The sequence below is a fragment of the Vigna angularis genome, chromosome 5 (assembly GCF_016808095.1).
Source record: "Vigna angularis cultivar LongXiaoDou No.4 chromosome 5, ASM1680809v1, whole genome shotgun sequence".
Lineage (NCBI taxonomy): Eukaryota > Viridiplantae > Streptophyta > Magnoliopsida > Fabales > Fabaceae > Vigna > Vigna angularis.
The window spans coordinates 12,799,432-12,813,118 of record NC_068974.1 but is presented as its reverse complement, the minus strand read 5'-3'; the positions used below and the strand labels follow the sequence as shown (position 1 = coordinate 12,813,118).

At 34.4% G+C, this 13,687-nt stretch overlaps 1 protein-coding gene across 1 annotated transcript; it reads right to left on the bottom strand.

Annotated features, from left to right (window-relative positions):
* Positions 1-10,235: 10,235 nt before the first annotated feature.
* On the bottom strand, positions 10,236-10,589 carry LOC108339238 (glutathione S-transferase F9-like). Its single transcript, XM_017576378.1, has one exon. The coding sequence runs from the start codon at positions 10,587-10,589 to the stop codon at positions 10,236-10,238; it is 354 nt and encodes a 117-aa protein (XP_017431867.1).
* Between the last annotated feature and the right edge of the window lie 3,098 nt (positions 10,590-13,687).

Sequence of the window (13,687 nt, the reverse complement as noted above, 5' to 3'; positions counted from 1 at the left end):
CATCAATCATACACATCAATAAAAATGTCACAGATTAAGAAAGGTGCATGATTGACAGAATTAAAACAATGTTACCACATGTAGTCCTCAAGAAGTAATTGATTTATGCTTTATATCTTCCTTGAATCCTAAAGTGCCACCAATTTTGTCTAATTAACCTGCATAAGCATCATAAAGTTTGGAAGCAAGTACCCAAAAAAACTTTGGGCCTTTCATGTTAGAAACAAGTGTTGGTTTCTTGGGAATCCATTGAAATTTCCCTTTGGAACACCAACTTTCTTGTAATAACAGGATTTGACAGTGTGACAAATTGTATTAAAATAGAAGCATGTAACAAAGGAAGGTTTACTTAAATCAACAAATTTCTATGAATTAATTCTTTCACTTTTTGCGGAGTAACCTATCTTGCTTATTAATTACCCTTCTCTGAGATCCAAGAACAACCTCTAAATTAGATCTTCCAAGAGTAAACTTAGATAATGTTCTGTTCAAATAGTTAATTTTTTCAAGATAAGCAGGGCAATCAGCACAATCTTTAACAACAGTTTTAATTTTAGATTTAGCACTTTCAACAAACTATAAAACAACATTAAGTTCATTCTTCAAACTAGTAGTTTCATCAACAAGGTTATTCAATCTGTATTCTAAATCTTTTTTCTCACTACTTAATCGATTAACCTTGTATTAGAGTTTTATAGGTTCTCCATGTAGTTCTTGAAAAACATCAAGCAGTTGATCATATATGACTTGTAACGGTTCATCCTTGAAACTGCTTCCACTGCTTCCAGAATTGACTAAGCCAGTCATGAGTCACAGATTTGTCTCTTCCTCCATACTTTAATCATCTTCATCACTAGAAGAGCATCCTAAGTCACATTCCTCCCAAGCAATGTAGGCTTTCTTCTGCTTGTTTTTCCTTCTGTCTGGATTGAATCTTTCATCACCTTTAAGACAGGACACTCAGGTTTAATATGGCCTTCTTTGCACATAACATGTAGGAGTAACCACTTTGCTCCTTCTTTTGCTTCCTTTGGCATTACCTGCAAAATCAGATACAATATTCCTGGATTTCATAAATTTTGAGAATTTCTTTAGCATCATATTCAATACTTATTTTTTTGGTAAATATGCATCAGGATAATGCTTTCTTGGACCGTTTTAGTTTGTTGTCTCGAGGGCAATTGAATGCTTTTGTTCAGTTTCCTCTTTTTCCCTCAATCTTCCTAATTCTAGCTCATGTTCCCTGAGTTTTCCAAACAAGGTTGCCATGTTGATAGTGGTTAAATATCTGGATTCAGAAATGGCAATCACCTTTGGTTGCCAGCTTCTACTCATGCTTTTCAAAATCTTGATGTTAACTTCTTCCTTGTCAAATATTTTTCCAAGAGCCATAAGATGATTAACAATGTGTATGAATCTCTTTTAAACATCATAGATGTTTTCTCCAAGCTTCATCCGGAATATTTCGTATTCTTGGACAAGAGAATTCTTTCTGGCTCTCCTCACGTCATCAGTTCCTTCATGAGTAACTTCAAGAACGTTCCTCATTTCTTTTGTCGAAGTGCAGTTGGATATTCTGAAGAATTCATCCATTGTTAACGTTGAAGAAATGACATTCTTGGCCTTTACATCGTAATGAGCTCTTCTTCTCTCATCCAGATTCCACATAGTGAAGTCCTTTTTCATGGTTTTACCATCAACGACCTTTATACGCTCATAAGAACCATTTACAACAGCATCCCAAACACCTTTATCCATTGATTCCAAGAAAATTTTCATCTTGATTTTCCACAAAGCATAATTTTCTCTTGCAAACAAAGGTGGTCTGTTTGTTGAACCACCTTCACCAAAAGTTTGAGAAATAAAGGCCATCAGGATCAAAATAATCGATTACACTGAAAACTTAATCGATTAGAATTTTAGTAAAATTCAAATTCCCAACTCTGGTGTCAATCGTAGAAAATAGTAGGCCAAGTTTTTCAACCAAAAGCGGGCATGAATTGGTTTTGCTTTATAAAAATTGTTCTTTCAAAACTCTTTTCAAAATCTTTGAACCTTTCTTGGAATGCAAGTAAATAAAGAAAGTAAGGAAATGTAAAAGTGAAAGGATAAAAAGATCAATACCACAGTTTATACTAGTTTGGCCTCAACTGCCTACATCCAGTTTTCTTTCAATCAACCTAACACTGAAAGGATTCCACTATATCGATTGAGTTCTACAGCAAGAAATACAGAAACACCCCCTCAATGTCCTCTTCTCTCTAACTCGAAATCTACTATAGTATACACTAGTAAGAACAATCCTATTTTTGTCAACCCCTTTGAGATACCACACTTAAAGTAAACAAAACATCACAAGTTCTCTTCCTAACCTTAGCAATAGGGAAGCACAATCACAACAGATTGCAAATGACTCTGATATTCCAAAAGAACACCTCATAGTGCAGCTTGATCAGACTTTGAAAGTACAACAACTCTTCAAGAATCCTTGATTGGATTTCTTTCCAAATGAAATTGTTCTTGATTCTTGGAGAACAAACGCTCCTGCAATTAAGAACTCAACAAACTTTATCAGATATGAAAGTTATGATTCAAAAAGTTTTTTAATGCAAAGAGTTATGCGTCTATTTATAGATATAACAACACTGACGCAAATTAATCGATTACGTTATTAATGTAATTGGTTAAGCAATTAATACTTCCTTAACAGGATTACATTTAACACATCTAACAGATTAAGCATTCCATGTAATCGATTATGTAATTAATGCAAGTCATAGCATTTTAAAATATGACCGTTATGCCAATTATGACTTATCAAAAAACAAGTTTTCAAAGCCTACGTGTTTTAACCGATTAAGAAAATTGTGTAATCAGTTAAGTACCATACTTAAGCAAATTTGAAAACTTTTTCATTCAAAACTCATAAATGCACTAAGTAATCTAGTATAAGCTAAGACACGAGTCTTAATCGATTATCCACATAATGTAATCGGTTAAAACTAGCAGTTTGACACAATTAATCATGTACAAATTTAAGATGAATTCAAATAGATTTTATAAATTGTGTAAATAATTTATTCATCCAGATATACAAGGTGCAAAGAGTTTTATCAATCTTAACCAATGAATATGCATATCACAGATATAATCACAATGAATATGCATAACATATAGTTTAAGCACAATCAAATATATAAACAACATATTTGCTTAATGTGTGCAAGAAACTATTAAAACATTTATGTTGTTATCATCATCAAAAACACATATGGGATATATGGGTTTAGCTTTAACATAGCTCCCTATCAATAGTGGAGACCCAAAGAAGAAGAAGGGAGAGCTCCCACACACCCAAGCTAGCCTCCAAGTTCTCCAAGAAGGTGTTTTTGTGCTTCAGCCGCCAAAAGATGTCACCCTCGTTGCATGTTAGCATTAAATAAGTCACAAATGCCACATCAACAAAAGTCGCGCTCAGCGCCTAGACAAGAGGGCGCTCATCTGCAGAATTGTAAGAAAAAAAGGTTCTTACAACCATTCACGTTGACTTGTTATGAGACGGGGCGGTTGGTCTACTAGTTTTTCAATTCAAAATCCTAAGTTTTTCTCCCCAATCCTCCCTAACTTATTTTCCATGTTGTGTGTCTCATTCTTCTTTCGTGTTCTTCTTTGTTTCTCATAAAACAAAACAAAAAGTGCCTCATTCATCATATTTTCTTGTCTCGCAATAATACACTCATGTAACGGTCTCAACCACTACATAAATGACTATTAAGTTTGATGAGAATGTCATAATATAGAGATTCAACCACTTTATTTTGCTAAAATTGTTGAATCAGATATGAAATTTGCAAAAATTGTTCAACCACTAGATATATGTGAAAAAAATAAATTTCGTAAAGTATGAAATTTGCAATTAGTTAAGAAAAAAAATTAAGTCAAGAATATGAGTCTGGCCACGAGACTACGAGTCAATTTCAATGTTGGGCAGGCTAGTATTTTTAGCTTGCATATTTTATGCAGGATGGTCTAGTCCAGCCTGCATATTGCAAGCCAAGTGCAAGCCGATCCTAAATGGGTCATGCTGGCCTACATTGTCACTCCTAATTTTAATGGTGTAATACTATTAAAATAAACAACACATAGTTTAATATTCAAGAAACAGATAATTCATAACTAGAGTAGGCTATTTCAGTTATTCTAAAAGTAAACCATAACAACCTGGTATGAACAAAATATACAATTCGAGAAATCTAATTATTTGAAACAAAATTTACAATGTTTTTCAAAAGATCCAATGTTAAGACTCCAGCAAGTGTACCGAATTGCACAAGTAATATAAAATGGTAAGACCAAGTATCGTGTCCCAAGAGACTCTCGACACTAGACAGTCATGTGATAACTTGATTAATTAAGACTTAAAGAAAACGAGATCATTGGTTTCAAATGCAAAAACAGAAGATTAAATATGATTGCAAGTTGATCAATAGCAGAGTAGCACAATGATGAACGGATGTTGTTTAATATGAGATGAGTATGTTGTTGGGGTTAGATTTCGCCAAGTTCCCTCTCATGTATGTAAGAATTCTTCTTTATGCATTAATCTTAACGTCACTCACTAAATCACTTAAACCCGATCCCTCGGCGAAATAAGTCTGTCCTTAATCACTAGTTCATGCAATTCCTAGCATTCTTAATAATTAAATGTGAAGATCAAGAGCTTTAAGACGACCAAGACTCATACCCTCATCCCTGAGAAATATTACTATTGGGATTAATTCAATAAGAACCTGAATTGTAAGGAACCTCCCAACACTCATGCAATTCATAAATCATGCTATTGAATGAGTTAAACAAAGCAAGCCTGGTAACAGATGAATTACTCTAACAATTAATGAAAAAGCATATATTATTAAGAATCAATTCAAATACATGAGAGTTCACAAGGTTACATCCTCCCCCAACAACAAATAGAGTTTAGTTCACCATAGACATGGTGAAACTAGATAAATAATGGAGAAGAATGAGATAGAAAAACCCTAAAATAGAAGATGAAAGCTCCCGCATCCAAATCCACATCCAAAGGGTCAAAGAGTGTGCTGTTGCGCTCCTCCTGTCAAAGATACAAAACCTAGGACGTCTGGGTCCTTTAAATAGAGCAAAAACAGAACAAAAACGAAGTCCGGTCCATGTCATTGGCGCTCAAGCGCCCCACTTAGGGCGCTCGGGCAGTGAGCAGTGGTTCCTGGCGCTTAAGCCTCAAAGAGGGGCGCCTAAGCTTCGTGCTTCTGACTCTCAAGCGCCCAAAAGGGGCGCCCAAGCGGTGAGCGACACTCTTCTGCGCTTAAGCCTCCAAAAAGGATGCCCAAGCTTCGAGCATTCCTCCCTTCTGGTGCTTTTCCAAGCCTTTCTAAGCTCCATCTCCTTGGCACTTCATCTCTACTTTCCGTATTATCTCATTTCCTGCCAAAATAAGGGAATTTAGTCATAAATTCATAAAATTCAACCTCAACTCTCTTATTCACACAACTTAACAAAAAAACATGATTCCAAGCAAGTTTCTAAGCAGAAAAGGGTGCATTTAGTATCAAAATTACATCACAGATAACGGTATTTTCAACCGTTATCATCCAACATCAAATATAAATCTAGTCTAAGAACTAGATGGTTGCATCATCCCCTGCCCAAGGAATATCAACTTTTACTTCCTTATTTGGTCACATTAATCAAGGTGATCAACACAAAAGAAGAAAACAAACACCAAACCAATAAATCAAGCAAAAGGATAAGTTAATTTTCAAAAGAGATATCATATAACAAAACTCAAGTTATAATCACATATAAATATTTTATAAAAACAAATAGTCCACAAGTAAAAACAATTATATACTCAATTATTCATATACATGCATTGATATCAGACTCTAGTAAGTTTTGCACTTTTGGTGGTCTCTACTACTCTACAAAATCATTACCAATGGGTTTCACCCTATGATAACGATTGAAAAACCGTTATTTTTATACTTAATTTTGATATTAAAAACAACCTTTATGACTTCGAAACTAGCTTGGAATCATGTTTTTACTTAAGTTTTGGAAATAAGAGAGTTGAATGGGTTTTATGCTTGGTTTTCCTTGTTTTGGCAGGAATTAAGATGAATTAGATGAAAGAATTTGAAGTAGTAAGGAGCTGGACTCAGGAAAGGAAGTAAAAGTGCACAAAAGAAGAGACGCATTCACCGCTCAGCGCAACTTTTACCGCTGAGTGGCCTTTTGAAGCACCGCAGTCACCGCTGAGGGCTAAAACTACAGTTGAACGTCATCTTGAAGAGCCGCACTTACCACTGAGCGACAAAAGTGCCGCTGAGTGCCATTTAATTGGGCTTGGTCCCATTTTCTGTAATTATTAATAAACTATATAAGGGTTTAGTCGACCTAGGGTTAGTATCTTTGGACAGAAAGAGGTGAAATCACACTTTCTTCACCCCTTGGAGGAGGATTTTGGATGCGGAAGCTCCTTTCTTCAAATTCTAGGGTTCTATCTTTCATTCTTTCATTGTTTTTCATCTAGTTTCACCATGTCTATGGTGAACTAAACATCCATTGTTGTTGGGGAACCGATGTAATCCTTTGAAACTCTCATGTATTGAATTGGTTCTATATTTTATATGCTTTCTTCATTAATTGTTAGGGTTTTTCTTCTATACTCTATGCATGTTTTGTTTAACTCATTCAATTGCATGATCATTGATGTTATTTATATGGACACATATAGATACATCTAGAACTAAGGAAATTCTCCTAAGGGCAATATTACCTAGACATAGTGATAGGAGGATTGGTTGCCTTTAAGCTTATGTGCGAATGTAATGCATGAATAATTGCTAGGGAGACAAGACATTCTAAACTAGTGATTAGGAGTAGGCTTTCTTCACCAATACATCGGGTTTAAGGTAAATTAGAAAGTGGCATTAACATTAATGAATAAAGATGAATTCATGAATACATGAGAGTGGATAAGATTAATCGGAAACCCCAACAACATCATCATTCCATATTTTACATCAATCTCTTTTGCTTCTTTCGATCCAATTGCTCAACACATGCATTCATATTTATTTTTCAGTATTTGCATCTAAACCTACACGATTTCGTTTACAAGTCTAATTTAATCAACAAATCACAACTGTTTAGGCCGTGAGTCCTTTGGGAAACGATACTTGGTCTTACCATTTTATTATTACTTGATACAATTCAATACACTTGTCGAGTGTTAACACCTTACCACACACAAGGTTAATTATTTCTCTATCTTAGGCCAAAAGAAAGATGCTAAACTAGGACCTACTACTACTTTCACCACTAACGCATTCTACTCTATATGAATTCGAAAGGTTATTAAAGTGTCAGGATAACCTCTAATACTGAATTCATACATCAATGCATACACTAAATAAACTCTAGTCTAATCGACATTGGATCAGTACACATCATGCTCATACAAATAATTCCATTATTAACTCCTAACCTCATTATAATTATATCATAAACACAAAAATCACTCAAAATGGAAATGACTAAACAATTTTGTTAGTCCCGCTCGAGAGCATCCATTCGCTCAGTGAGTAATTCCTGAAGGCCCACTCACTGAGTGACTAGAGCTCTCACTCAATGACCTTAGCACTACAACAATTTTTGCAATAAATCGCCTAGCGAGCCCGATGCACATCCAGTGAGAGTACCATTGGAACTCCTAGGAATTTAGGTGTAAAATTTTCCCAACAGCATTAAATTGTACCCGACAAAAACCAAGTTAGTGTCTTTCTAACTTTAGAGTCATTCAGTGAGAATATTCTCGCTCAAAGACCACCAAGTCAATGGGTTTTCTGATTTTAGCATCGTCCAGCGAGTTTGCATAATTGCAGAAAATGAAACTCTACAAAATGATAGATCAAACCATACCAAAAGCCACTCTAATGCTTCAAATGCATTACAAACATACTCCTTTGGTGTTTAACAATTCAACTCATTCCAAACCATCACATTTGCAATACCCTAAAATTCATCATACAACCTAAATATGCAAATTAAGATTGTACATTCCCCCAATTCAATAACTTAAACTGATCAAAGATAACAATTGATCATACAACCACAATTGCAAAGACACATTTAGCCAATTGAACAAATTTAGAATTTATAATAGCTACAATTAGCTTCTCTTGCTTATTATTGACAACTCAATTATTCTAAAGGTTCCTACTATATCAAAACGCCTGTAACTCCACATAAGATTTTATTTACACATTGAAACATCACAAGAGCGATCATGTAATACTATTGTGATTACTGATCAACAAACATTCATATTAATAATTCCAAGACATATGCAAGTAAAATAGACTCACATGCAAAAGGAGAAGATATTGACCTTGGAAAATGGCATAATATTAACTTATTAATAGAAGAAAGTGATTGGACAATAGTAAAGAGCACACTATAAGGATCATTCTAGTGGTCTCAAATCTTCAAACAGGGAGTGAAAAAGGTCAAAGAGAAGGTAAAGAGCTTTAGAAAAATAATTTCTAAAGAGATAAGATATGTTCAAAATGAAACATGTTTATGAAATTTATATTTATGCTTAAATATTTTAAAATTAAAATAATCAAATGTTATTATTCTAAATACACATTTTAATAATTATTATTATTATTTTAAATTAATTTCAGTTATTAAATTATAATTTCAGTTATTTAATCATAATTCACTTGTGATTACTTTACAAATTAAAGGATAATTTCGTACTTTTTACTATCACCAAGCTCACTTTCCTTCCTTTTCTCCACACAATAGTGGGTCTACGGTCCTTTCATTTCATTCCTCTATATTCAATTTCTCGCACATCCATAAATACATAAATGGTTTCTGTAATACAAACATAGTAGTAGTGAATCTCTTATCTAACAACTCAATGCTCTCCAAAATTTAGATTCACAACATAATTTATTTCATTCTTTTGGGTTTTAAGTAAGAGTTGATTAATACCACAATTTGTTTTTTAATTTACAATTGAAATTGAAATTAAGCAACAAGATAAGGTAGTAATTGTTTAATTATACAATATGATTTTAATTTATACATGAAAATTGAAATTAAATCCACATGAGGATATAAATTGAAATTTATGTTTTTTTCCTCAATATATGCATTCTATAATTACACGAATAAACTATTTCACACTTGGATAATATGAGTCCAACCGGTTCTATGTCAACGGGTCAAGTTAATCCCACTATAGGATTATCAAATCGATCTGATAAAACAATTGGTGAAATAAATAAAGATGCATTGTCTTGTAAAAAGAATATGATTGATCGTTTGAGCACTGATCGGTCGTACACCCAACGTAATTAGAGCATTTGCATATATTAACACAAATCAAATTAATCCCACTGTAGGATTATCAAATCGATCTAATAAAACAATTAGTGAGATAAATAAAGATGCATTGTCTTGTAAAAAAAATATGATTGATCATTTGAGTCATTGATCGGTCGTACACCCAACGTAATTAAGAGCATTTGCAAATAAAACTATTGGTTTAAACCCTCCATTGGTCCTCAAGTTTGTTGGGGAATCTCAAGTGAGTCATCGTATTTAAAACGGTTTCAATCGGGTCATAATATTTGTAAAATTGAGTCAATTTTACCCTATTCGTTAAGTTGTCACAGACGACGTTACACTTTGATAACGTGGTGCACACTTAAAATCTAAAGTAGCAATATTATATTAATTGAAAATTTTTTTAGGTGAACAGTATGACATGGCACAAAATTTAATTGGAAATGTCAAGGGGTTGGGATTCCTCCATCGTCTTCATCACCCTCCATCGTTTTCATCACCCTCTATCGTTTTCATCACCCTCTATCGTTTTCATCACCCTCCACCATCAATTCCGGATTTCCTATGATGTTTCTTTTTCATATTTTATTAATTTTTAGTTCAAGATTTTTCAAACTTTCTTCTAAAACAAATACATAAACTAAAACATAACTAACCCGATTTTAAACTAGCATAATAACTTTTTTTTAAACCATTTTTTTCACAATAAAGAAATTATATATTATTATTTTATTAGGTCGTATATTTAAAATAAACCAATTCCAAATTATACATAAAAATTGTTAAAAAGGTTGTGAAGAAATTGTTAAATAATTGCAGACTCCATTGAAGAACTAGATCGGAGGTTGGTAGAGTTCGATAACCTTCTTCCACGACAGTCTACTCCTTATCTCATCCCACCAAGCACTCACATGCTTCCTCTCTTTAATCAAATACCCTTTATTCATCTTATTCACAATATAATCTGTGAATGGAAGATGACTTATATCAATAAGACTGAAGAAATCCCCACCCAGATACTTGCTCTTTGACAGCCTCTCCTCATAAACATCCAACACCTTCACCAGCTTTGCTTCACTCTCCTCTGCCACTTTTGGATCTAGAGTGATGCCTAATAATGGACGAAACAGAACATGCACGACCAAATCATACGTTGGTGGATTAAAGTTATGTGCTTCAACTTCCATCCATTATTCCACACCCTCTATCGCATCCTTCGAGAACTCTTTCCTTAAGAGAGAACTTCAACAGTGACACACTACACTCTTTCAGCCTCAAATCAACCAACAAAATAGCATCCGAACGCGCATATGATCTCAACCACTTTCGATTCGGTTGGAACTCCTGCAACAGATGGTCTTCGTCTTCTCTAAGATTGCATATTCTCTTCGTCTTCTCTAAGATTGAAGATTGTCTTCGTCTTCTCACACAGACCAAAATGAAATCCCTAATTCGTAAATGAAATTCCTAATTTCCTTTAAGTTAAAAATTAGATAACTGTCAGGTCAAACACTCTTTATTTAAATAACAAAGTCCACATAATAAAACAATACACATCAACATAATATTTGTGCACCACGTCAGCTCCTTTTAACTCTGTCAGTCACAACTTAACGAATAGGGTAAAATTGGCTCAATTTTACAAATAATATGACCCAATTGAGATCCTTTTAAGTACGATGACTCACTTGAGATTCCCCAACAAACTTGAGGACCAATTGAGGGTTTAAACCTAAAACTATTTCACACTTGGATAATGAGTTCAATCGGTTCTATGTCAACTGGTCAAGTTAATCCCACCGTAGGATTATCAAATCGATCTAATAAAAACTTATTGGTGAGATAAATAAAGATGTATTGTCTTGTGAAAATAATATGATTAATAGTTTGAGTCACTGATCGGTCATACACCCAACATAATTAAGAGCATTTGTAGATATTAACACACATCAACTTGGTAATCACGATTAAGAGGTGATTGGGATGTAATTAGACCGATGGTAAGTGAAATTCCATTACAATTTATATGAATAAGGGGTCCTAGTGAGGTAGTTATGATTATTGATTGTTGCATTTGATACCGGAATGACTGAACCATTTCTGACTTAAGTATTAGAGTACCTTTTGCAGGTACCATCTGAACGATTACAAATCGAGCGAAGTCTACATCAAACTGAACGAGGTAGGGGATTTAACCAGTAAAGAGAGAGAGAGAGAGAAAAGGAAGTTGGGAACCAAACCACTTGGGAGTTATTAGTACTTATCGAGTGAGCACTTATAAACTCACATAGTGATCACAAGGAATATGACGAGCAACGTTGTGTCAGAAGAAGCTTCAAACGACCAATTCGACCCAAGGGTGATGATAAGGAACTTACATAAGCGAATGAATGAAATGCATAACAGATATGAGGAAGAGTTAAAATCCTTTTGTTGGAAAAACTCAACCATCTGATAAAGTCAGGATACTAAGAACTTTGTGCCCACCACCGGACGCAACCCTAACCGACTAAACAACCACGTGATGAACTTGACCGTACAACTCAAGAGAGTAGCAAAGCCAACAAGGATCATAACATATCCATTGCAATAGTGAATGTAGTTAAGATGTTCTCGTTCACTGAGTGCATCATGGAAACTTCCTTACTAAATTACTAAAGGATGCCTATTTTTGACAAGTATGATGACTCCATAAATTCAAATAAGCATATCAGAATATTTATGAACCAGATAACTCTATATACAACGAGCGATATTGTTTCATACAGAGTTTTCTCTACCTTAATGAAGGGATAAGCCATCGCCTAATTTTCATTACTCCCACCAAACTCTATAGATTATTTAGCCACAATTTGGTCAAAGTTTAGAGCATAGTTTGCCTCCAGCTAAATGCACCACTTGACCTTGATCGTCGTCAATGAAAGAAAAGAGAAGGACGAGTCTCTTCGAGCCTTCACGGACCAATTCCTAAAGGTGGCCCTACAAATCAGACATCTTAGTTTTGACATTGTTATGCACCACATAATCATGACGTTACGACCCGACCCGTTCACCAATAATCTGTGCATGCAACCCACTAAGAACATTGACGAGCCAAGGCAAAAAGCTACAAATTTCTTGTGGGTGGAGGACATGAGATATTTTTGGAAGCAAATGAGACTCAAGTCATCCACCAATGATAAGGGTTATGGAAAATGTTAAGATGTCGGCAAGTGTACCGAATCGTATCAAGTAATAATAAAATGGTAAGACCAAGTATCGTTTCCCAAAGGACTCACGGCACTAAACAGTTATGTGATTATCCAACTAATTAAGACTTTTGAAGAATAATTCAGTGGTTTTGAATGCAAATGCTATAAAAATAAAGATGAATGCAATTTTGACCAATTGAAAGAAAAACACAAAGATGAATGGATGATGTTGAAAATATGAGATGATTATGTTGTTGGGGTTTAGACTTCACCAAGTTTCCTCTCATGCATGTATGAATTCATCTTCTTCATTATGTGGGTATCAGGACAACCGGAATCATCGAGTCGCACAACGAAATAAAATAAGCGGAAAGCGTGTTATAGTCAAAATTCAAGTTAAAATAGTCGGTTTCAAAAATTGATTTTCTTAGTGAACTTTTATCGAACAGTTGATGTGCTAAGAGTTTAAAGAGTGTAGAGTTCAAGAAAATAAACACAAATATTTTATCCTGGTTCGAATAAAAAAAGAACCTTCCTTCAACAAACGAACCGGAAGAGACAACTCAACCAACTTGAAGAGAACCGCTCTGACCTTTGACACACAAAGCACGAGCTTCTCATTTTCACAAGACTTGCCAAGAGCACACTATCACTTTGAGAACTTCCTCAGACAAATTGTATTCTCAAAATGGCATAGATTCTCTTTTCACTCACAAAGAGGTTCCCTTAGGCACACAGCTCTAATACTCTCAAAATGAAAAATTTAATTCTAAGAGCTGTGAAGACCTCTATTTATAAGCCCAGGTTCGTGCAGGGTTAGAAACTGAAAAGACATCTCCCAATTGCCAGTGCTAATCGATTATCATAAGTTATAATCGATTATTTGTGTCCGTTATGGGGTTTTCAAAAAGTGATAATTGATTATCTTGAGTGATAATCGATAATTTGCGCGACTTGGACAATACTAACTTAGACTGAAATAATTGATTATTCTAAGCAATAATCGATTATTTGCAGGAGCAACCCTTTTCCAAACAGGCTCGTAATAATCGATTATTATACCAAATAATCGATTATCTGCGCAAAGACTCTCT

Coding starts and splice junctions, on each gene's coding strand:
- LOC108339238 (XM_017576378.1), bottom strand. CDS start 10,589: ATGGAAGTTGAAGCACATAACTTTAATCCACCAACGTATGATTTGGTC.